Below are 27,655 nucleotides of genomic sequence, written 5' to 3'. Positions count from 1 at the left end.
CTCCGTAATAATCAAAAGAGAAAGTCAACAAAGAGAGGCTCTCATTTGCAGTTAGGCTCTTTTGTCGTGGGAATAGCGATTTGCCCTTTCAACAGGGTTACCAGATATACGAAATTTACTACGAATTTTTCATATAAATATTACATGTAGAAACTCTGCACCTTGCCCTAATTTGTCATCAGTTGCTCTTTCCTCTCGACAGATTCTATATATTAAGGGGCGGGTAGGGTCTAACATTTTTGAAAAATCATTTATTATTTTCTTAATATTTTTGTGTGAAATTTCCAAGCCTATTAGAATGAAACTCTGAAAGTTATAGATAAAGATCTATGGCTATCACATTCTACGAAGAAGTAAGAGCTCGGCGCACAGGTCCAAGATTTCTACTTCGATGGACTTCAAAACTTGACAAAACATTCTTGAAATGTTTCATTATAATGAATTATAAAAGAAAAAATATAATTTTTTGAAAAAGGTTAGACCTCACGGGCTCCCTGCAGTAATTAATTGTTTCCATTGCTATTATGGTAGCGCTTCGCCGTGGTCAGGTCGAAGCGAGACAACTCACTGCTTCCTCTTGCTTTGTCGCCGAAATTTCACCCTAAATTGAAAATTTCTCCAATACTAACCCGATTCACGAAAAATCAAAAACATACAATTGTAGGTAAATGATTTTACTATGCATTTGGCGAAAAATATCAGTTAGAAAGCTTTTCTTTCGCGAGATTTCGTGCGAGTTTTGTTAAACATTTTGTTTTATTTTTTCCTTTTCTCGCTATAAACAACTCGCATATGTAGGGATGTGCTACGTTTTCAACAAAGCGTCAAAGCTAGTAGCGATGAAAATCATTACTGATTTCTGGTTCTACTGAAACATGAATAGAAATTATTTTACAAAGTAGTAAAACTTACTTACATTTTCTACTCATCTATATTCAACGTTTACGCAGAGAGAACGGACAACGAAAACAAAAGAAATGTTGTTAGCGTCTACCGCATGTAGCATTTTGCATACCCCAATGCATTGTGTGCGTGCGAAAGAATAAGGAAAAACTCATTTATTTTTATAACTCGCACGAAATCTTTCGATAAAAATGTTTATCAGGCACAATTTATATACGAATCGATAGAGAAATTAAATATCTAGAATCGTATGTTCTTGGAATTTCCGTTTTCTTCCCCGTTTTCTCACAATTTTGGGTAAAGTGCGTGAAACCCCGGGATAGGCAGCGAACTTCCGTGACCACGGCGAAGCGCTACCTTATAGACAAAAAAATTTAAACGCGTTTTTGTCGAAAACAGGTTTTCAAAGTCCGTGTCCATCGTCATTCAAAAACTACTGAACATTTTTTTTTCAAATTTTGCTCACACTTTCTACATATAAAAAACCATACCCCAACATTTTTTTTTGTTATTTGTTACTTTGGGGAGGTTTTACAGCTACAAAATGGCGGATTTTTTCGTGAAAAATCGTTGTTTTCACTTTGAATAACCACCAAAAATAAAAAAAAATAAAAAAAATCAAACAGAAACGTTGGGGTCTTGAAAAACTTCTACTTCAATTATGCAGAATTGATTTGTTCACTTCTGATTAGTCTGCGTTGAGATACGGACACCGCAAACATGATTTTTAAGAAGCGGCCTAAAAAAACTCTTCACCGACTTATTTCTCAATATTTTTCCACGAAAAAATTACAAAATATTGTTCGAATGAAGCTTTTTATCATGCAAAACATTTGAATTTATTTTGTTGAACGATTATTCTGGAAAAAAATCGCAAAAATGATGAATGCAAACTTGTTACCGAAAATGTCGAAACTTTTCTGGTCACCCGGCCAATCGAGAGTCATTTTGTACATATGGAGAGAAATGTAATACGCAGAGTGAAAATTTTGTTCAAATCAATTGATAATCGCGGCGATATAAATTGAAAAAAATAATTGATAATCACTTTGAGATTGTCACAATTCCTTTTTGGTGTGTACGTGCACTTTTTATGACATTGAGTGGCTAGTCACACATTTTTGAGTTATGTTCAATGAGCGTGTAGGCCCGACACTGCCCACTCAGCAAGCGGTTATATTTTATTGGTCGTTGAACGCTTGTTGAACGGCATACTGCACGAAATAATCGTTCAGTTTAAAGGAACGGTTTGTTGCTGTTTTTAATCCTACAAAACCAGTGTGGAAATTTGGTGTTATCTTCATATAGCAAGAACATTTCTGGTTTTTCTACATAAAGTAGAGGTGTTCTACAGGTATGTAGTGTTCATTCAAAAACTAAGTGGATAAAAACTTCCAAAATTCTCCAGTAAAACTAGCCCAACGGGGCCCTAACTCCTCATATTGAAAATGGCTGAACAATGGGCCTCTGTCTGCCGCATTTGTTGAACGAAAGAAACGGCGCCCGGTTCAACGGTCTGTTTCAAAATCGGTTAACGAAGGTCCCGTTGAACGATCAATTGGACGTTGATTGGACCAATGATACAACGTAGTGGACCAACGAAAGACCACCGTTGATTTTTTTTTCTAAGAGGATGTCGTGCGAGGAACGTGGTTACCAAACCCTGGAGTGCCTATAACCAAAGTGATGACTTCTCATCCGTAATGTTGACAACAATTCAAAACATTTAATCCGAAATGTTGGCAGTGTCGTTAGCTTTAATAACCGCTTGTTGCATTGTTGACAGAAATGGCTGGCAGGCATAGCCCACCGGGTACAAGTGGGATTGGCTCAGAAATCCCAGTGATGCCAATTCTCTCTCTCTCTTTATAAATCTATATATTTTGCTAATTACAGCCAATCAAAATGACATAAAACAAATTGACTCCTCGTAGAAAACTCTAGGATTTTAAAAGATCCTTCAAGGCACTAGACCAAAGCCTGTTCGTATCTGTTCCTGTCCGGAAGATAAAAAAGTTGATGCAAAATCAATTATCACATAAAATCGAATCATCAAACAGTTTATTTAATAGTAATGAATGCACCATAAATGTAATCTCGGCTTTTGAATAGGACCCGACTAGAGGAAGTTCTTTTCCTTTGAAACGAACTACTTCCGTGTGACACGCAATTATGTTTATTGCTTGCGTAATTGTCAAGTCGGAGGACCATCCGACGCCACCCATGCCGCCTTGTTTGACTGCCTCACTATCTAAGAGATCGTGAACAAGCCTAATAAGTAAATTCTCAGCCTGGTGTTGACATATCTTCACAGGAAATGGAGCTTGTAAGCACCTCGATCCAGTGTCCGACGCAACGAAAACTAGTTTGCTAGTGCGACATCACAGCATAATTGACTTCCCCAAATGGAATAACAGTGAAATTTTGATTACACGAGAGCAGCGACCACGGTTGTTTTGACTACGACGATGTGACTTGGCTTGCTTCGGTGATCCCGACGTTCCCGGCCAACGCGAACTTGGATAAAAATAATTTTCACCGAAAGACCCCGCATAGTAGGCAGCAGGAGTAGTAAGGTGTGCCGATGTTTCATCTAGCATTCTATGCTATTCTTGGAATGAGAGGAAAGTGATCTCTGTACCGAACACATTCCGCATATTTTTGCGATAGTCGAATAGATGCTGTCATTTGCGCCATTTGGCAAACGCCGATGTCTGTGCCATCGGCCCGCGCGCTTTCTCGCACACAAAGTTGTGTGGGAACTCGATGACAGTGGGATGCCAAAGTTCGTCGCTTGGTTACGTAATGTGCGAGGAAGGGAAGCAGGAGGAGGAGGAGGAAGAGGAGGAACTGACTATGGTTTGATTGCATGCTGTGTAATTGATTGCTAATGGAGTAATGTGTTTTCGTAGTTACGTCGTTCTGTCTGGCAGTCGGGAACTACATTAAGTGGCGAATTTATTTTTGATTTCCGTGTTATGGAGAACAGATGAAACAATATTTGAATAGTATAAATTCGTTCCTACCGAAATTTTAAGAGCAAATCACAGTCTTCAGATTTTTAGATAATATAATAAATAAACTTATTTGTCTAGTTTCACCTTGAACCTGAAAAGTCAAAATAATGTCAATAACTTAAAAAACCATTACGATTTATCCAAGCAACCTGAAGAACAATGTCCGTGACGACCGATCAGCTGTTTTTAGTGTGTCTCGAATGGCTTTCACTCTACCGGTTTCGAAACCATCAACCAAATCCCGAAACCACCGTTTCGTATCTACCCGGCTAGTACCGCTGTGCCATTCATTTACGCCAATTTGACAGCCGTGATCCAACAGCTGTTGAATAATAAATTATGCTTGGTAGAGCATTGCAACGAACGGTGATACTAGAATAACTCATTTGTACGCGGCTCGTAATGGTAGTTTGTTGTTTAGTGATAAATTTTGCTCCCACTAACTATAGGTTTTGATGATCTAAAGCATGCTATCATGTTCATTCGTTAGTAAAGTCATAAGGTTAGAGACGTTTCTGGGTGGGGGAGATGGACTTGCGTGATATTTCAAATATGTCTCGTAATTTGACAAAATCACTGCTTTTATAATGGATGGATATGTTGCAAGTGTAAGGTTACAGTGTATTGGTCACAACTTATTGACAAAATAGTACTTTGTGCTTTTGATTGAAATGTTTACTATTATGTAAAAAGTAGAAGTCGAATAAGACTGCGAAATTTATGTACACGAAAAATATGCTCCCGGAGTAAGGGCACAAAATGACACAAAAAAAAAACAGAAATATTACAAAATTGGCATAAAAATTGTACAAAAATGCACGAAATAAAAACAAACGACACCCACAGTCTACAGCTTTTTCCTGTCTATGGAAATGCTCACAAAATAACACGAAAAGTTCAAAAATGGCCCAAGACTAACACAAAAATGGCACAAACACGTACGAATCGGCACAAAAAAGAAAACATGGCATGAAACCAACAAGAATAGTTCAAAAATGGCAGAAATTTTAAAAAAAAGTATTCACAAAACAATACGAATTTTACAAAGATTCACCAAAATAACAATTTACCAAAATAACAAAAACTATGGTACAAATATTGCACGAAATAGTTTTTGAATGGGCATAAAAATAATACAAAGTAACGCAAAAACGATCCAAAAATTTACATAAATATAGAACAAAAATTACCTAATTACAAAAAGTCAATAAAAAAGTGGAAAAGTAGAACAAAAATGGCAAAATATTACACTAAAATAGAAACAAAATTACCTCACTAGCAAAATGATCAATACGGTAAAGATGGAACAAAAATGATGAAAATAAAACAAAACTGGCATAAATAGTGATAAAAAAAAACGAAAACGATACAGTAATGGCACTAAAATAACAACAATGGTACAAATATTACCAAAATGACCAAAATTACAAAACGAGTACAAGGCTGTTAAAAAAATGGCACGATAATAGAGCATAAATAAATACAAACACAAAATACAAAAATGGCACAAAATAACTGAGTTATTAAAATTACAAAATGGCACAAAAATATCACAACTCTAGATAAAAATAGAGTAATAAAATTGACACTAAAATACTCATAAAAGCACACAAAAACAATGTGATTGTGATAATTTTCATTTGAACTTAAGCTTGTGAAAGATGGATGAGCTGTCTCGGAGAAAATGTGCACTTTTTTAATTCATTTTGCACATTTTACTCCGTAACTCCGGAACCGAAAGTCGATTCAAGATGAAACCTAATAGCAGGCTATGATTGGCTGTGATGGCCTTTAATTTGAATCTGAGTTGAAGAAAATCAGGTAAGCGATGAGACCTTTCATTTCAATCTAAGTTTGTAAAAATATCTTTGCGCCATCTACGAGGAAATACATACAGACATTTTTGCGGTACAGAAATTGTCCAAAAGGTCGCAAAATGTCACAAAAATAGCTTAAAATACCACAAAAATAAAGAAAATAAGAAAAATGGAACTACTATACAACGAAACTGGAATGAAATAGCACAAAAATGTTTAAGCAAGTGCAAAGTTACACAAAAATGATAAAAATTACAAAAATGATACAAATTACCAAAAATGTAAGACAGAAAACAAAAATTACCAAATAGCAAAATGACATAAATGGCACAAAATGAAACAAAATTTAAAAATGATAAAAAATGGTGCAAAAATGATACAGAAATAATACAAAAATAATACAAAAATGATACAAATATGATACAAAAGATATACAGAAATGATACAAAAATAATACAAAAATGATACATAAATGATACAAGAATGATACAAAAATAATACAAAAATTATGCAAAAATAATACAAAAATGATACAAAAATAATACAAAAATGATACAAAAATGATACAAAAATGATACAAAAACGATTCAACAAAGCCTTGGTATTACATTCCTGTAGTGGAATTTTACCTTCTGTTTCAACAGATTTCGCAGCCGATTCAAAGTGTACAAAACCAGTGCATGGCTGGTGCTACGATTCTACTGACACTACGAATCCTTCCAGGTCGGGGCTCGAACATACGACAACTGGTTTGTAAGACGATACAAGAATGATACTAAAATTATACAAAAGTGATACAAAAATGATACAACATTGATGCAAAAGTGATACAAAAATTATACTAAAATGACACAAAAAAATACAAAAATAATGCAAAAATGATACAAATATGATACAAAAACAATACAGGAATGATACAAAAATAATACCAAAGTCTACAAAAATGATACAGAAATGATACAAATATGATACAATTGCGATACAAAAATATCTCAAAAATAATACCCAAATTATACAAAAATGATACAATAAAGATACATAATACCAAAGTCTACAAAAATGATACAGAAATGATACAAATATGATACAATTGCGATACAAAAATATTTTAAAAATAATACCCAAATTATACTATGAAGATACATAAATGATACAGAAATAATACAAAAATGATACAAAAATGATACAAAAATAATGCAAAACTGATACAGAAATGATACAAAAAAGATTCAAAAATAATACAAAAACAATGCAAAAGTGATACAAAAATGAAACTAAAATGATACAAAAATAATACAAAAATAATACAAAAATGATACAAAAAAGATACATAAATGATACAAAAATAATACAAAAATGATACAAAATGAATACATAAATCATAAATAAATGATACAATAAAAGTACAAAAACGATACGAAAATTATACAAAATTGTATCATAAATAATACAAAAATGATACAAAAGTGATACAAAAATGATACGAAATAATACAAAAATGATGCAAATATGTTACAAAAACTATATAGAAATAATACAAATATGATACAAAAATGATACAGAAATAATACAAAAATGATACAAAAATGATACAAAAATAATGCAAAACTGATACAGAAATGATACAAAAAAGATTCAAAAATAATACAAAAACAATGCAAAAGTGATACAAAAATGAAACAAAAATGATACAAAAATAATACAAAAATAATTCAAAAATGATACAAATATGATACATAAACAATACAGCAATACAAAAATGATACAAAAATAATACCCAAATTATACAAAAATGATACAAGAAAGATACATAAATGATACAAAAATAATACAAAAATGATACAAAATGAATACATAAATAATAAATAAATGATACAATAAAAGTACAAAAACGATACGAAAATTATACAAAATTGTATCATAAATAATACAAAAATGATACAAAAGTGATACAAAAATGATACGAAATAATACAAAAATGATGCAAATATGTTACAAAAACTATATAGAAATAATACAAATATGATACAAAAATGATACATAAATAATACAATAATAATACAAAAACTATACAAACACCATGCAAAAATTATACAAAATTGATTCATAAATGACGCAAAAATGATACAAAAATGATACAAAAATAATACAAAAATGATACAAAAATGATACCAAATTATACAAAAAGAATACAGCAATGATACAAAAATAATACAAATATGATAGCACTATTTTACAATAATTAAACAAAAATGATACGAAAATATTAAAAAAAATTAAAAATGATACAAAAATAATACAACAATAATACAAAAATTGTACAAAAATGACACTAAAATGGAATCTGAAATTGCCAAAATGACAATAATTTCACAAAATGACACGAAAATCTATGATACAAAAATAATACAAAAATGATATAAAAATGATACGAAATAATACAAAAATGATACAAAATTGATACAAAAACGATACAATAATGATCCAAAAATGATACATAAATGACACAAAAATTACTATTTTACCAAAATGACCAATATCTTGGCACAAAATAGAACAAGAATGACACATTACTGGCATACAAAACTGGAACAGAACTAGCTTAGATATGGCTCAAAAGTTTCAAAAAGAACATAAAAACAGCATTAGCAAAATGTCAAACAAAAAACTTTAATACGAACTGAACAAAATCTACTAAGTTAACGAATTGACCAATGCGGCAAAAGTGACAATATTTAGACAAAAAAGCAGCTTAAAATGGCACAATAATGACATAAAAATAATACATAATGGAGCAAGATCGTTTCAAAAATGGTGCCAAATAACACAAAAGTTTCAAAAATTACCCAAAAGTTATAAAAATTACAAAAACAATGGCACAAAATAACACAAAAATTACCAAATTAACAACAAACGTTACCACTCTCTCACAAAACAATGGCAACAAAATGACAAAATGACTTAAAATACCATGCAATGTCGCAAATATGGTACACAAATGACACAAAATGTGTTTAAAATAGCGCAAAATGAATCAGAAATGACACGGAAATAAAATAAAACAAGACTCAAAAGTAACAATAGGCCTAAAAATAACAAAAAGTACAGAAATGGTTCAAAATTGCCTGATTGGTACAAAAATATCACTACTACAGCCCAAAAATAACACAAAATGACACAAAGTTGGTTGAAGAATGAATCAAAATTGACAAAAATGGCACAACACCTAAATGGCCAAAATGGCACAACTACGGTACCAAACTCTGACGAACAAATGGTACAAAAACGACTCAAACGAATCAAAAATTACAAAAAAGACACCAGTTGACATTAAAATAACTTGAAAATCGCTCAAAGAAATACAAAAACGATACAAAACTTATAAAAACAAAGAACACAAATTGGCATAAACATGATAGGAAATAATACAAAACGACAAAAAAGTTTACACAAAAACTAAACAATACGGCAAAAAGAAATTGAAATAGCATGAAAGTGGTACAAATATGATACAAAAGTTGCAATAATACCAAAATGGTACAAAATTAAAAAAGAAATTATCAAAATAACCAAAATGACAATGAAAAACTGTACGAAATGGCACAAAATATTACCAAAATGGCACAAATCAACACAAAAATGGAACTATATAACAAAAACGGAACTACTGTAAATAGCACAAAACGGGCACGGAAAGACACAAAAACGATAAGAAAATATCAAAAATGGTTCACAATATCACAAAAGTTACAAATACAGTTCGAAAATAATTAAAATTACAAAAATGGCACAAGACAAGACACAAAATACTAAATTACAAAAATTTCTGAATTACCAAAATGGAACAAAATGACACAAAATGGTATAAAATGGAAGTGGCAAAAATGACCTTTTTTTTTTTTTTTTGAATAACTATTTATTGGAATATGAGTTAAAATTAAATTATTAAGATTTAAGATTTAAATTGGGTGTTCAGCCACAAGTGGTGACTTTTCAGCCCTGTTATATATATATATATATATATGATTTGGTTATTACCATGAAGACATCATTTGCTTCCGCAATTCTGAGATTTTTGTGTAGGGAAAATTCTAAACCTACTTGTATTGGCAAAAATGACCTAAAAATTGCAAAACAAAGGTAAAGAATGGCATTCAATTGACACAAATTTGAACAAAAAAGACACCATAATAACAATAATTTTTAATTTTCTATTTTTGTACTTGTTTTTTGCTATTTTGAGTCGTTTTTGTCATTTTGATTAGTCAATTGTTAGTTTTTTTTTGTTCTATTTTCTCGTCATTCCCTATTATTTAAATAGCCTAAGTCATAACATTTGGCCAAGCGTTGTCGTGACGAAAAATTACGGAGTTGACTTGCCATGAGCACATGTAAAAAATGAGAGCAATGCCAAACATGCTTCGATGACATTGTGGCTCTGAAACTTAACAATCAATTTGCTGTTAGAATACATTCCACATACCAAATTAGCACTGCCGACCTCGTTAAAGCCAGACAATTTTTCGGAATGAATGAATCATGCACGTTCGGGCCGTAAAGTTTCGGAATTATTCGAACCACATTTTTCGATTTGCCATAAACTGAACCTAAACCAAACATTCAACACTCGCTTTACGATCTTTCGACGAATCTTCAATAAACGGTTGGGATGTGCAAACTATTGCTAGTGAGATTCATGTACCATAGTTCGAAACGGTTGCCAGAAACCATTTGTTTCAATCAGCATTCCTCACCGAAGGGTTACATGTCAATCCCCACGTACAAGCAAGCAAGCAAGCGCCCTACCGAAATCAGTAGTCTACTAGCGGCACAGATTCCGGTGGTCCCATAAAACAAATGGCTGCACCTCACAACACATCACAACGAGTCCTAGGTAATCATTAACATCATCAGCGTTCCGAAGTGCGGTGTTTTTTTTTTTTACTTTCGGAAGCGAATGCCAAACCAACAAGCATATTTTCACGAACGATGAAAGTGCCCGGCTCGGGAAGAGCAATCACTGCACGAAAGTCATAAATGACAGCAATAAAACATGGTTCTGTCGCCAAATGTTGCTTCGAGACGGGCACAACTTGCACAACAAAACCGACTTGTTATGGTTCGGACATTTGGTGAAACATGATTGTTTCTTTTTTTGCAGATGGTTTTCTGCAGTTACTCAAACGTTGAGTCATGTGTTAGTTCGTACAATGTGATGACTATTGGTTCGTTTACCTTAGTAATTCTTTTTTTAGTTGGAAAATTTTACAAAACAGTCATGATGTAGAACTACGCAATTTTCTGACGCATAATAACTCAAATCAAACCGGTTCTAAACCGGGTTCGATAGCGATTTTGTTACATCCTGCTAGTTCTGGATTCTGCTATTCGAAAAATGCGCATGTCCGATAAGCTCCGGCTTAATGTTCCATGCGGTTCCATACACATAATCTTCCAAACACCTGCAGTGCGACTAAGTCACTGCAAAATCATCAACCGTTCCACTTTCCATTGACTGATAAGAAATGCTGAATTTGGCGTCGGTAATTATCATTATCGGTTCCGAACCGAAAGAACTACCGCAACGGAAAGCCTTGACGGAGTGACGCGACTCGAACAACGACGTCACACCCTTCGGCAAAGGTTGAAGGGAACGTCGTCGTCGCAGAGTCCGATATAACACGAACAACCACCGATTCCGATGTTGCAAAATAATGTCAAAATATCAACTCGGTTCTCGTGATAGTTTACGACAGTGGAAGCGAACGGAGAAAATTATGACATACGATGCACGATGCCAGGAACCGGGAAAGTAGCTGACGCATGCGTTCCGATTGCTGGGTACACGGAAAAAATAGCGGCAGTTAAATAAAGACATCATGGCCTCCTTGATATTTGGAGATCTGTTTTCTAATACCATTTTTCAATTGATTGTCAAACGCGATAAAGGTGAATTGTGTAATGTTTTTTCTTGTCCAAAAAGTTTGTGGGGGTGGATAATGTCACAGATATAACTGGAGGAGATGAATACGAATAAAACTGATATGCTTTTGTCACTTTTCCGAATATAGACTGTTTCGCTTCCAGAATTGACGACATACATATTCTGCCATAAAATAACTAATACGGAGCAAATACAGTTTTTTAATACTAATATTGAATAAAAAGTGGGTGGGAAATGTCAGAGACATAACTGGATGACGTGAATACGAAATGACATGGCGTTTCTTCACACCACAGGATATCTAAAATGGTTCCTAGACGATGAATTTCAATGGAAAAAATATGGTCTTCACTAATTAAATAATTAATTTGATGATACTAAAAATCAACGTTGCTGGCTAGAGTGAATGAAACGTGTAATTTTTTACATTTCATGCCTCCTCAGTAGGTACCACGAGAATGCATTGTCATTCACTGCTTCAAAACCGTCGTGCGACCACGAGAAAGACAAACAAGCGTCGTAAGTTTTTCTCTTTGATACTCGTTGATACCAAACATTTTAGATAACTATGATTTCGAGTTATTTGTGGTTATTTAATGCTACTGAAAATTTCATCACAAATTGCTGATCATATTTTCGATAGCATGAAGAACAAATTATGTTGTTGGGTTTAGTACTACAAGTGATATGCATGATTAAGTTCTGCCCATTATTGACCAGTGTAAATTTTGAAAAGCCGCCTTATAGTGAAATAAGTCGTATTCACGACAAAACTAAATTTGAAACATGAAACTGGATCAGTTGAGAAAACCTGATTCGGATCCAGATCAAAAATTAAGTTCTAGAATTATGGAACTGAACTCGTTTTCAGAACCCAGTACTGAAACTGAATTGTAAAGTCTAGTTCCAGAATCCAGTCTGGAAGTCCAAAGTCTACTTCCAGAATCCATGTTCAGAATATAGTTCCAACAAGCACGTTTTGAATTCTGCAAATGCAACTGAATTTAGAAATGAAATTTTGAAACTGAATTCAGGAAATAAATTCTGGATTAGAAGTCAGTTGTAACATTTTACGTTAATGGCTCAAATTTGACATTTAGTTCCAGAATCCACATCTAAAATTCATATTTTGAATTACTTTCATGAATTCTGAAGTTAAACTCATAAATCAGAATTTTGGATTCGAATCCGGAACATAAATTATGGATCTAAACTCAGTTCCAAAATCTAGTCAAGAAACGAGTTTCAGAATCCAGGATTAGGATTCAGTTCGAGAGTCATAGTTTTAAATTTTATACCTATAATCTGAAACTGAAGTCTGAAACTAAATTCTAAATCTAAGATTAAGTTCCGGATTCAGGTGGACTGGTGGACAAAAATCCAGATTGTGCAGTTGAACATTGCGACTGATATGTGACTTACTATCTCAAAACCGTCGTCGCGTACACGAGAAACGTAAACAAGCGTGATGAGTTTTCCTCATGGATTCCAAAATGAAAACCTAATTTTGAATTATTTTTAGTTATCTCAAAATGTTGAAAATTTTGTGATAAATTGTTGATTATATTTCTGATGGAATTCTCATTTCACTGGATTTAGCCTCGTGCCATTACACTAACGAACTACGGCCAAATGGCAAGAACTGGGTCATCATGAAACAGACGCTTCGGAAACATCCGAAGAAAGTAAAATCAGAGAAAGATATGAAGGAAAAATTGATTTTCATGTACAAAAAAAAACGTTGATTGAAGCTTTGTAAGTAATAGTATTGAAGTTGAATCAAACAAATATGGAAAAAATTGAATGGGGAATGTTGAAATAATGGGTGAATTTTGAAAAATATTTTCTTTTGGTGCAATTTGCTTCCGCACAGCATTTTTTGGCATTTTGATTCTCATTCTTGTTCTCGCCTTTACGTCATTCATACCGTTATATCTGCGGAACCAAAAATGACAGCCAATTGAATCACAGCCGCAATTTTCTTGAAGAAGGCTAAGCCAGTTTCAATGAGCTTAGGCTCATTGGAAAGCTACTTTTAGGCTGTGAAACAAATTCGAAGATCAATTGACTGTCATTTCTAGTTTCGGAAATATAATGATATAAGTGACGTAACCGACGAAACGCATTTTTTTTCTCTACGCTCAATTTTCTCGAAGATTGCTGAATCGATTCCAACAACAAGCTTAGTTTCATCGGAGACTAAAATTGGATTGTGGATTAAGCTCGAAGATATTTCCGGTTCCGGAGATATAGTCGTATTAATAACGTATCCGACAAAACGCGTTTTGTCTTTTTCATGTAGAAAGGCTATACAATCACTGTGAAACCCGACTTTCGGAGGGCCGAATTTCATATACCATTCGACTCAACTCGACGAACTGAGCAAATGTCTGTGTTTGACACAGTGTTGGTGATTGCCGAAAATTTGGCAGAAGCTGCTCGATATTTTTCTATATTGTATACAACATTTTCAATCCGGTAGAAGATGCTACAAGAACTCGTGTCTCTCAATGCATGAACCGTGAGAGAATTTTTCTATATTTCTTCGCTCCACTTCATACTCTGAGTATCTCACGGCCCTTAAAAAAAGTACAGTCTGATAATGATCATTTCTGTGTGGAATTTACCAAGAGAGAATCACAAGTTGACAATTATCGCAGAAAATCGAATCGATGATTCGACACTTGACGATTCTCATACTAGGTTGCAATATTTCAAAACCCTTGTGTGGACCATTCACATACATTTTCATAGAAACAACTTATACAAAGGTTGAATGCACATAATAAGAATAAGCGGCAATAGTAAAATGATTCTATCACAATTATCCACTGCCCGCACAGAATCGGGTCGCGAAAAGAGAATAAGCGACCGTTGGTTGCTTCAGAGAGAATCCCCACAGCAGCGTGCTAACTCGTGATGCTCAGACAGGTTCGAGATTGTTTTGGTTTTGGATGGCACTTATTGAATCGTGTGAAGAGTTGCTAGAGAGCGTTCTTTGATACGATTGATAGCCATCCTTGGCTCAATGATCTGTGGAATGATTTATATTATCTGACTACCAATAGATTCGAATTTGTTCAACTTGATCGTATATTGCAACAACATAATGAAATATTTCATTAGTCCAGCGACATAAAAGCTGATTTTGCCACTTTTTTTTATCATTTTGTGAGCAACGGTTACAGAAGGAAGACACACACGAGAGTAACATCGGGCCGGCCGCACAACGAAACCACACCAGAAGCCTGCCAGCTGAAGTCATCAGTTAGGTTGTGGGAGCAACATCGAAGACTTCACGCCGAAATGCAGCGAGCGGTAGTCAATTCATCACTCTCCAGCAAGAACACCTTCATAAAAGGTTCTTTTCAGAGCCACCATTATTTTATTATAATGGTTATTATACTGGTAATTTCATAATATTTGTGTTTCAGAATGTTTAAAGTAACTTATCTGAACTTTAGTTTAGATGCATCGTTTCGAATTCTAATAGTGAAAAAGTGAAATACTTGCATAATTCATAAAATTGATCAACTTATTGATATTCGGAAGTGTTAAGGAACATGACAGTTGTTTTCGTATTTACGACATCCAATTATGTCTCTGACATTACCCACCCGCCTTTTTCTGTTACTTCACCACTAATGCTATTTGTATCAAGATTTGGTCCAGCCTTTTTGGCTATTTCGAAGATAGTCAAGGTAACAGTTGGATCAAAACAAAGAACCTTTTTAATGCTTTTCTCATATTACTTATATTTTCAAACACATCACTAGAAGATTCTGTCAAGAAATTTTTTCCAACTTGACTGAAATCAAAAACTTTCTTTGGATATAAACTATCATAACCATTTCAATTTGTAAACAATTATGTCAAGTTAATATGGATTCAAATATGGCAACCCTGCACGCTATTAAAAATTGAAAAAAGCATGCTGTGTGCTAGGCGGTGGTTTTTTCTTCTTCCGTGCCAACACCTACCGATGCGTACCGTGTTCGCATCATTTTGAAGGACCGTTTGAAAGTTTTAATATTCATTACCCCATAATTTCGGAACCGAAAATCAGTCTAACAACTAGATGAATTTGCCAGTAAGTGTTATAAAAACTTGCACTTCGTTTCGCCATCACTTGTGAAAAAATACTCATGAAAATGAAAATTTTTCACTTATCGCGCTATAATACCTGCACCGAAAGTCGGGCACTTTTCAAAGAATATCAAGACCTCATATTTGCATCTTAGACTGTAACAATCGATTAAGAAATTTCCGAGAAAATTGAGTGCGCATTTTCTCATAGATTTGCACATATTACATCGTAATTCCACAACCGAAAGTCGGATAAAGATAAAATTCAATAGCAAGCTATTTAGCCCATGAAAATCGGTCACGCCATCTCTGAGAAAAGTGAGTGACATTTTTTTTCAATTTTCAATCCAATCAACCCCCATTCAAAATTATTACATGTACGACTGTTCGTTACCATGTTTTCTAATATTTACGACTGTTAATCGCCAAACGACTGGTACACCCATCGTGTCATCCCATTTTTATAATGCGACTTATGAACAGATAAATAAATCTCTTTAAAAGCTATTTGCGTACATGATGATAATCTATTTCTTCGCGTTTCGCCTGAACTGCTTTAAGCACTGACGAGCCGAAGCGTAAAGCGTAAAGCGAAGAAATAGAAACAAAATATGTGCTTTTTGCACAAACCAACAAAACCCCTAAATGTTCATGATAATCTAGTTTTATTCATTTTTGGGTTTTAAATGCTAAGTAGGAGCCCAACTAGGTTATCTTCTATGAAAAATCTTTTCAAGAATCGATTTGGTTCTAACTGATCTTCTGCGATCGCTGTGCTACTCAAGTAACGAGCTTTGAACTAAGCAATGGTGATAATATTGAGATTTTGCTTGAAGATTTGAAAAAAATTGCTAGTTATATGCAATGCAAACTTACTAAAAGATGTAAAAATTTGGTAAAACAGAAATTAACGATTCAGTAACTTTTCGTGGTATATTTGATTCATGGAGAAATCGTAAGATGAAAAATCAAATGCGAACAACTGAGGTTGGGTGCTGTTTTCATATTTGGGAAATTCTTATTTTTTAAGGTTGGACTTAGAGATTAATTGATAAATTATTATCGACGTTAGTTTATTAATCTTTTTGCTCATATTTTATCACCTAAATCAAGTCTGTATACGAAATGTTAATTTAAAATTTTATCCGTGATTTTCAAGTATACACGGAAAATAGAAACTACCTATTATTTGACTTATGTTTACTTAATTTTGAATTCTTTTGAGTTTTTTCTTTTATTCGTTTCTTTCATTGTTATCATAATACTAAGAGACGAACCAACCAACAGTGAGAGTTTCGTTCAATAAGCTAAAATTATGTAAACCGTATCAACCTGAAATTGAGTCAATACGACTCGACTGTAGAGTAAATATAACTCATCTTTAAGTATTATGAAGCACGTGTCATAAGGAAACTACCTAAAGCCAATTTACCTAAAATTAGGTTATTGAACGGAACCCCTAAATTAGATGGAATGTACTTAAAATCAGGTTGTTTTGCGGTTCCATGTACATTCTAATACAAGTTTTAATACATGTAATACACAAGATAGCAAAACGAGCTTTCATTAATGCCATGTGTTACTTACCATCCCATATTTTTAATCATCGTTTTTTTTTCAGTGTACGCCACTACAGAAAATGTCGAAAACGAGCGAACATGTTTACCATCGCCGAAGTGTTTGTGTGTGCGTGTGGCTGTAAAAATACTATTTTTATTTTATTTGGATCTTTCAGCGATCCACAAGATGTTTCTCAATTAAAGTCCCTCCATCAGACGAAAAACGAAAATACCCAGTTAATCAAATATCAAACCAGAAATCACCGATTGAATCTGTCGAACAAGGTACTAAATTTAGACTCGCTGGATTACAGCGGAACGACGTAATGTGTTAAAACAGCTGGTTTGTTTGTTTAGGTTCGATGGCACCTGTTGAAATGGAAGATTTCATCGCGGTCGGTTTGTGTCCGTTTTGTTTGGCAGGCATTTGGTTGCCTCTTCCGGGGTTTTTGGCTGGTTTAGACGATTTTGAGAGCTTGCTTAGTAGGAGAGGGAAAATCGTTGAGGGTTCTCTACTGTTATCCGAGAAGTGTTTCGCAAATTTGCTTCACTAACCGAGTGCTCTAGTTAGGACTTTGAAATGCTTTACAAGCAAACATCAAGAGAATTCTCTTCGCATCAACCTCTTCAACCCGTATGTGGAATCATTTTGAAAAACGTGTTTAATCCACCTTGCAGTGAGATGATACCTATTTTTATCAATTCGCATGTGTTTTTTGCATGAATATTCTTCGGTGTTTAAGTTTTCATGACATTATTTTAATGACCGTCGTTTTAAGCGACAATTTGAGATTTTAATCACTCATTACTCTGTAATGTCGAAACTGCAAATCGGATCGAATTTAAATCTAGAAGTGTGATAATCGATTAAAGATGCCATGCTATGTAAGTTCCACTTTAGAGTTTACGGTAATTTAAGGTACTTCCAGAGCCGGTATTCAGGAACCAGCATAATCCAAACCGATTCGTATGGCCATATGACGAATAAATTACAACAGTTTTGAGTCCAACTTTCAAGTTTTTCGGGATTGTCATCTTCTACATCGGTTTGAATTTTAAAAATTCATCATCATGTAATTCGAGAGCCGGAAGTCATAATTGGATAAAATTAATTAATTTTTGTATATAAGATTGTTTTAATTTGAATTTTTGTTTATGAAATTTGATTAGGCTTTTTTTGAGAAAACGATTGAGCTTTGAGAAATGATTTTATACTGGAACCGGAATTCTAAAAGCGGTATGGCCGAAGTCAGATAAAGTGATATTCTGAGTAGCTGTACAGTTTACATTTGTTTCAAAATGTTTGAAAATCAGTGAAGAAATCTTTGAGAAATCATAGCACGAATTAAATTTTTAGGTGCCTTCTGGTCGACAACTGAATACCACTCAAACTGAAAAAAGTTAATTTTTTTATCGACTATCCAAATCTGCTAACCCGATAAACCTGATTAATTTATGTGGAATAGACATTTTTATACTATCCCCGAAACCGGAAGTTGGATCTGACTGAAAAGCAAGATGTTTTATAGAACCTTGAAACTTTTCATTTGAATCTTAGATGATTCTTAGATTTCATTTGAATCTTAGATCGGTTCAGCCATCTACGAGAAAAATGAGTTACACAATTTTGATTTCGTTTCACATATCATCCTGTAGTTCCAGAACCAGAGGTCGGAACCAAACATAATGCAGGAACTTTGTTTGGGAGCATACGACTTTTCGTACGAATCTGAATTTGTGGAAAAGAAATTTTCCGAGAAAATTAAGTGAAATTATTTGTCACACACGAATTTGCTGATCTCGACGAACTGATTCGAATGGTATATGGATGTTATGTTGTTCCAGCATTTATTGCTGTAAGTAGTTTAAAACAAAATAATTAAAAAAAATTCTGCCATCATCTGGTTTATATATGTCATATTCGAACGATTATGTTGCCAAAAACGAGCCGTGCCAAAATCGGTCCGAGGCTAAATGTCATGAAAAAGGATGCTATACACAATCCTTTTGGTACTTAGAAACAATTGTATGTAACAGTACAAAAAATCGTGTTTTCCGTTGCTCCCAAGCATTTCTTTGTCATACAGCGCTCAAAACTCCTACTGCTGGAATAGGGGGAAAAGTCGCTTACAGAAAAATTTCGATATCTCCGTTAAAAATGGAAGGATTTTAACAATCTATGGCTTGTTGGATAGGTATTACCGTGCGGAATCTAAGTCTGAAAACATATTCTGTTTTCAAGGTCAATTGTCACAGATACTGTCAAAAAACTGAAAATTTTGACATAAAACTTTGTATAACTCAAAAAGTAAACATCCGATCTCAAAACCATTCAATAGCGTTTTGGGTGACGGGGAGACCTTTCATTTACGACTAGTTTGATCAAAATCGGTTCAGCCATCTCTGAGATCTCGACCTTTTAGTTGACAACACACATACAGACACACACATACACACACACACACACACACACACACAGACATTTGCTCAGTTCGTCGAGCTGAATCGATTGGTATATGTCATTCGGCCCTCCGGGCCTCGGAAAAATTTTCTAAAGTTTGAGCGAATTCTATACCTATTTTTTATATATATAAAAATAGGTAAAACTCGTCTCTAGACGTGTTTCTACGGGTAGGTAACGATAACCTTTTCTCTCCATTTAATAGCATTAATATACACGTTTACGTCCTCAAAAGTTGTGTAGAATTACACCCGAAAGGTTCATTTTACTATTAGCACTAGTTGTGTAACGAACATTTGAATAATATCGCAGAAATAATCGAAATAAACAGTAAAGTTGCTGCTTGGCCATTTTTAAATGTTTACGTAGACTTGCAAACAAATAACTAATCCAAGTAGGCTCTTTCTTATGTCGTTTTCGCTTGATGCCAAACCTAACCCAGTTTCCACCCTAACTGCCGTCAAACCGTTTGTTTGAAGCTAGTTTCGAACGTAGTTTAAACGTTGAACTGATAATCGAGTCAGTTTCGAACCTCGTTGTTATATCAGGTTTGCTCAGTTTGCTCAAACCCCCGTTTCTAAGTGCGAAATCAACACAGTTTCGTGAAAAGTGTTTGTTTGATGAAACTACCCTGGGTCAGTTTCAGTTTTCTCAAGCGAAAGCGATATTAGCAAGCGTGTTGAATAGAAAAAATCTACTAAACAGTATAATTTATCATCTCAGTCTAGCCATTCATCACCAAGTACACTGAAACCATTGGTTTGGCATTAAGCACACATATTATGTCACGCTAAATTTCTTAAAACTTAATTCGACAATGACCAATGATACTTTGGTTGGTCGCCAACAAAACGAGAGCTGCTAATATTTTCAGATTTTGCCCTTTCCACGTTATGTTTTTAATGGGAAATTTCCTAATCAATCGTACTCAACAATCCGCAGTTTCGGTTTTTTTGTGTTGGATCCAATTAAAATTTACCAGCAGTTATTGTTTATATCTTTGTGGAATCGATGTGAGTTCACCTTTTGACAGTGCTAAAAAATTATCACAATTTTAAAAATATCGGTGCCGATAAATCCTGCTCTGCACGGATTTTTTTAGTAATTAGTGATAAATTCACATCATCGGTCGATCTGCATTTGGAAAGTATGAGTATTTTACCTCATAAAGGCTATATTCGATAAAAATTGTTTACATATTTACTAACCGAAATTAAACCGACTATTTGATTTTCTTTACTTTTTCAGGGAATGAAAAACTACTAATGAAATGATTTACAAAATTTTTATTTTGTCTCCCATCCCGAACGCCCCTGGAACTTCTTCTTCACTAGCAAAGCAAAGTCTTGGTATTATATTCCTTCTCGCAATCGATTCAGAGAGTACAGAATCATTGCATGGCTGGTGCTAGGATTGACACTAAGAACCCTTCCAGGTCGACGCTTTTTTAAATTTCTTATCGCACTTGATGCAGTTGATTTGCAATTTAAAGCTTTTTTATAGAACTATCAAATTTATAAATATTACCTCTTATCTTGATTGTTTGCTATAGTTATAATAGTCGTTTTCGCAATCGCTATCTTCAAATTTGTCTCCATCTTCCATCTTCCATCTCCCATCTCCCATCTTCCATCTCCCATCTTTCATCTCCCATCCCCCATCTCCCATCTCCCATCTCCCATCTCCCATCTCCAATCTCCCATCTCCCATCTCCCATCTCCCATCTCCCATCTCCCATCTCCCATCTCCCATCTCCCATCTCCCATCTCCCATCTCCCATCTCCCATCTCCCATCTCCCATCTCCCATCTCCCATCTCCCATCTTCCATCTCCCATCTCCCATCTCCCATCTCCCATCTCCCATCTCCCATCTCCCATCTCCCATCTCCCATCTCCCATCTCCCATCTCCCATCTCCCATCTCCCATCTCCCATCTCCCATCTCCCATCTCCCATCTCCCATCTCCCATCTCCCATCTCCCATCTCCCATCTCCCATCTCCCATCTCCCATCTCCCATCTCCCATCTCCCATCTCCCATCTCCCATCTCCCATCTCCCATCTCCCATCTCCCATCTCCCATCTCCCATCTCCCATCTCCCATCTCCCATCTCCCATCTCCCATCTCCCATCTCCCATCTCCCATCTCCCATCTCCCATCCCCCATCTTCCATCTCCCATCTCCCATCTCCCATCTCCCATCTCCCATCTCCCATCTCCCATCTCCCATCTCCCATCTCCCATCTCCCATCTCCCATCTCCCATCTCCCATCTCCTATCTCCTATCTCCTATCTCCCATCTCCCATCTCCAATCTCCCATCTCCCATCTCCTATCTCCTATCTCCCATCTCCCATCTCCAATCTCCCATCTCCCATCTCCCATCTCTCTCATTATCTCAATCTTTGTCTCTCATCTCTATTTCTATTTCTTCTTTTAATCGATCCCTACACTGACCCAGGATATAATTATGTTCTCTACCCAAGCACCAAGTTTTTTATTCGAAAGTTTAGTCTTATTTTAAGACCAAATTTCAACCAAACCAAAACTGGTGTTTCTTTGTAAGTTGATTTTGAATTGTTTGTTTTTCTGTGTAAATTTTTCCAATATTTTTAGTCGATAATTTGACTTGTTTCAAAAATTTGCTAATACTACACTTTTTGGAAGAATTTGTCATTTTGAAAATAAATATGCTAAAACAAGTTTGGTTCTATTCAAAAGACAGTCTAGATTTTTATTTTCATTACACGGTCAAATGGAAGTACTCATTTATTAGTACCATAAGTACCCAGATTTTCAATCAGTTCTAACTGTCATAAAATGAGTACTTTTCTAATCGGAAAATGGGTACTCGTCTCAGTATTGCTGTTCCGCAAATAAAATGGGTGAAATTCAACTCATTATTGGTTGGAAAGTTTCTAACAGCTGAAGATTTTTTAATCACGGTGTTTGCAATTCGTCTCAAGCACAATCAACATGCTTTCAAAGAAGTTTCGGATGGTATAACTGAAAATAATGAAAGAATCAAACCTTATTTGAAACATTGATCATTATTGCAGGAATTTGCGAATTCCGGTAAATTTATTAAAAATTGCAGATTTCCTGCACGTGTTTGCCTACGGAACTAAATCATATAGTAATCGTTCGACCGTTCAGAATTAGTGTTCTTTGTTCATTGAAAGCGAAACTGCAGAAAAATCAGTGTAACGTGCAGGTTTCGTAAATTTGACACTAATATATGATTTAAAATTAGTCACTGGTTGTAAATACTCTAAATCATTGCTTTTTCCATGTCTTTGTCAAGTTTCTATCACTGGGTACTTTTTAATATATTTTCTTCTACTGAAATCTGAGTAAGTAGTTACCCATACTTTGACAAAAAGAGACAGTACCCACTTTTGAATAAAAGTCTATCCACCATTAAACGAGTTTTCCCAGATTTGTCCGATATGGGTAGTATAGTACTCATTTACGAGTACTTTCATTTGACCGTGTACGAAATAACCCTTTCGGTTTTGAGTTTTAGGTAGTTTTCTCTTAGGCTATGCAACATCTCGCGAAATATTTTAAGTTTTAGGTCAAATTTGACAACCGAGCAGTTATTTCGTCGTTGTCAAAAATTACTCTGCTCGAAAGCATGGTTAATTTTGACAGCTGTTTTCCGACACTGAATTCAATTCAAACTCAAATTCTAATTTCAGATCTTTAGTGAAAATCACTTCTGTATATTTTTTTCGAACTTTTAGTGATGTTCAACTTATAATTTCTATTTTTATATTTTATTCGATTACTTTATCCAATTTTTAGCTTTTAGGACATTCGCAGAAAGAAGTTGTCGAGCTGATATTGGGTATTTTATACTTGATTAGACTCCTGCGTAAATTTTTTTTGCACAGTCCATTTCCCACAATACACACACGTAATATATGAAGATTTATCTTTGAATTTACAGATTTCTGATTGACGCTCAAATATTCAGGGATTTTACCTCTTATCAAATGTTAAATGGACACTTTTGAAATTCACTTTCTTAGAACATTTGACTTTTCTTTTTGGCTCGTTAAAAGACGATACTTTTTCCAGCGTCTCTGCAACAGTTTGATTCCATTAACTTTTGAAAACCTGCATAAAAATTTAACCTGGCATCCCTGATGTGAACGACATACACTCTTACGAGCCGCTACCTAATTTTGGGCCAAAACCTACCCAAAATCAATTAAAGTGCATCTCCCCAATTTTGGGTAACGAGTGATGACCTCAAAATTTAGCGGAAATGTATGTTTTGTACAAGTGTTGTACCATAAAAAAGCACGCTGCCCATTTGTACCGATCAACTCAACGTTTGAGTAGATAACGACCTAATTTTTGGTAGCTGTTAGAAGAGCTCGACAATAAGTGATTTTTTCTCAAAAAATAGATAGAAATGATGTTCAGTGTATGGCATTTGTACTAATACAGGGTGTTCCACGAAAAATTTTGAATTTAAAAATGCAATAATAAAAAAAAAACGGTTTGATAGAATTCAATGATTATACATTTATTTGATTCATGAAATTTTTATATGAAAAATAATTTCGTTTAAATGACCCCACGGCTGGCTTGGCAGTAGCCGATCCGATTTTTCGACTCAAATTTTGAGTAGATTTTCAATTGTATCTGGTCTTATGTCATCAAAGCAAGTTGATTTTCGTGTTCGAGGTCTTCAATTGTTTCTGGATGGTTGGCGTAAAATTTAACCGCTTTCCAACGAAAATAATGCAGTGGCGTCGAATCGTAACTTCTCGGAGGCCAATTCACATTACCATTTCTGCTGATTATTTGATTTTCAAAGATTGCTCGCAGAACATCGATTGTTTTGTTGGCTGTGTGGCATGTAGCACCGTCCTGTTGAAACCAAATATTTAAAAAAAATTATCGAATCAATCCTTCAAATAAATGTATAACCAGTGGAATCTATCAAAGAGTTTGTTTATTATTGTTCTTTAAATTCGAAACTTTTCGTGGGACACCCTTTACTAATATTTGTGTGTTAGCAAAGAGTTTCAAAACTCATAACATTGACAATATGGATAGTAGATTTTTTATCAATCTCGGTACCGGAGCTTAGACAATTCATAAACTACACTTTCCTAAACTCTTCCACGTTTGTTCAATTCTGACATTTTGTAACAAGTTTAACACATTCTTCGCAACATGATTTAATAATATTTAATACTTTGTTGCATAGGTACATCAATCCAAAAATGGTCGATGCTTAAATTGACCACAAATCGTTTGTTAAATTCCGAAATTCATCATTAACCCTCGTTTAAGTACTGCATTTTACAGTATTTTACTGTATTTTCGACCCATATACTGCGTACTTTTTTTAAACTTAAAATGTACTGTATTTTTTCCATTGAAATGCACTGTATTTTTCACATCAAAAAATAAATACAGTTTTGAATATCTAAATCATTCAATTTCGATTTGCTGCAATACAAAATGTCAGAAAGACCAGTGACAAAACGTAGCCGATATACACATCTAGGAAAAATCGTGTAAGTTGACGTCTTCTGAGACCGGCATCAAAAAATGACTCAATTTTACAGTAAATATAACTTATATTTTATGCATTCTGACATATTTTTAAGTGTTAAAACATGTAAATTTACAAGTTTGCTTGAAAGGCGGGGTTTGTTTGACGTATATTTATATTATTCTTGTAATATTCAGTCGTTTCACGGATTACGTTCTTATGAATCGTGTCATATGTAGATTTGCGTCATCTGTAAATTTCATATTTTTTTTGCTGTGTAAATACATGCAAACAATAAAAAGATTGGTCTCTTTCTGTCCTTTCCATCATGGTTTTTCATTATTCAATCTTGTTCAAAGCACGTCATGACAAAGAAAAATGTCTCCACCAAAAAGTAAGAATACAAACCAAAAAATTTGAATTTTACAGGTGACATACGATATAATTTCTAGACCTAATTCGTCAAATGACGGAAAATTTCATTTGTAATGACTTAATGTTAGATTAGCATGAATTTGACTGTTTTCGGCTGTAACTTGCATTCTACTAGCAGGTATGTCTGTATACATTTAAATGCACCTTTTACCTGACAAACAGATGTGAGCTTCTGTGGCTTAGTCGATTAACAGTCGTATTTTGTGATCCAATGATTTTCGGTTCCAGTCGCGGCGGTCGCTATCCAGTAAGGGAAAAAACGATACGACGTTATTCAGAATAAGGGCGACTATATTGAATGTTCTTCCACGTAAATTTACGTAAAGTTCGACGCTCCTTTTATGTTGCTCATGATTAATTTATGGCGACCCTGACACGAGAATTATTCATGTCATTTTTAATGATTACTAAGTAATGACATTGCAAATTTGTATAGAGAATTCATCATTACTGCCCTTACACATTAATTAAAAATGACATTACACTTTTCGATGAATAATTCATGCATTTATTTTATTTTTTATGGAACAAAAATGCCTCGAAAAAGATTGATTTTTACGCAAAATGTACTGTTTTTCGTTAAGAAAAATAAATATATTTTGAACATTCTTACGAAAGCGATCGCCGGATAAACTGCTATCTAGTAGCCTTGGCTGTATAATTCATCATCAACGATTCGAAGGATGATCGAAAATATGTAGAAATAAATAAATTGCAAAACCAGGTGACATTTAGCGTTCGCGCTTTGCGAAATGTTTGTCGCACTTGTTTCCCCTGGTTCCCTGGCCGAGACAGCACGCGGTCTCAGCACCTTCCCAGAAAAAAAAAACTGTAGGCGAACCAAACTGCATCGTTCGATGAGTACAACATAAATAACACGAAACCATACACAAAATAACCGAAATGTGATTTTTCTTTCGAACTGAGGCGAGAAGTAGAACATTTTGCAGGTCGACGAATCTAGCTGAATTAATGTTGCAAGTTTCGGCAACCAGCCATGCGGCGAGGCAAGCGGAAAAAAAGTGAAAATAATTTTAAAATTATCAATACTCACACATCGCACACGAATCTCGAATCCAAGTTGTGTCAGGCCAGGAGGGGCGGTTCGGAATCCGGAATGAGAGAGAAATTTCCACGTCGGAAAATTTCTGCGAAATCAACCCAACGGTCCAAGCATGCGAGTTGGGAGAGAATATGGTATAACAGAGAGAGTGAGAGAGAGAGAGAAAGATAGAGAAAGCAGCAGTGTGAGAATGAGAGTGTGTGTGGAATGGTTTTGCGAATGGCGCGCGATTTTTTCATGCGGTTTACCTCGCCGTAGACGTAGGATATTTTTAGTTAACTTTGCGGTGTTTTCGAGTTAAGGTGGTGCGGCTGTCGGCGGGCGTGCTGCTAGTTGCCTGGCTCTACTACTGTTCCGGACGAGCGAGGACTTCCTTCGATCATCGCACTGAGTTTCCTTTCCGGTTTATTTTTTTTTTCTTGTGAACCACCGAAGTTCCGAGCTGCATTTGTGCGATTGAGTTTAGGTTGCTCTGTTTTTTTTTCTACTTCTTCGGGTTTCGTCTACCGTTGCGACCGATTGTTTTGGTTTGTACGTGTCAGATTGTGGTTTAGTAAACAGTTATCCTGGGTATCGGAATCAAGGGTTTTCCGTGATAACATTTATAGAATGGGGGAGAGAAAAACCTTAGAATCAGTGATTTTTTTTCTTAAATGTTGAGGCTATGACAGTGAGTGAATCGAATAAAATCTTCAGAAGATCAAGTTTATTTTTGTGCTGTCAAACCAGGCAAGGATCTGCGAGGCTGTGTGTGTGTGTGTGTTACCTGCTTTACACTTACTTAGCGTGTCAAATGAAAGTTGTTCTCTCGCGTGGTGAAGTGTTCTGCGAAACGCGACTTTGAGTTGAGGGAGT

The 27,655-nt window shown here is 34.8% G+C and overlaps 2 protein-coding genes across 9 annotated transcripts in view; one reads left to right on the top strand and one right to left on the bottom strand.

The window, feature by feature from the left end:
* LOC131435824 (sodium/calcium exchanger 1) overlaps positions 1-27,655 on the top strand; it is a 367,945-nt gene that overhangs the window by 20,758 nt on the left and 319,532 nt on the right. For 5 of the 8 annotated variants that reach the window (XM_058604058.1, XM_058604091.1, XM_058604043.1 and 2 more), the window contains exon 1: positions 27,071-27,331. The exons of 1 other annotated variant lie outside the window; for it this stretch is intronic. The gene's annotated coding sequence lies outside the window, so the exon portion shown is untranslated. Of the gene's footprint in view, positions 1-27,070; positions 27,332-27,655 lie in introns of those variants that run through there. 2 more of the 8 variants (XM_058604067.1, XM_058604099.1) reach the window with 2 other exon arrangements.
* Positions 21,318-22,043, bottom strand: LOC131428238 (uncharacterized). Its single transcript, XM_058592052.1, has one exon. The coding sequence runs from the start codon at positions 22,041-22,043 to the stop codon at positions 21,318-21,320; it is 726 nt and encodes a 241-aa protein (XP_058448035.1).

This window comes from Malaya genurostris, chromosome 1, assembly GCF_030247185.1.
Source record: "Malaya genurostris strain Urasoe2022 chromosome 1, Malgen_1.1, whole genome shotgun sequence".
In the NCBI taxonomy this organism is placed as follows: domain Eukaryota; kingdom Metazoa; phylum Arthropoda; class Insecta; order Diptera; family Culicidae; genus Malaya; species Malaya genurostris.
The sequence above is the reverse complement of the archived record's forward strand: the minus strand, read 5'-3'. Positions and strand labels throughout refer to the sequence as shown.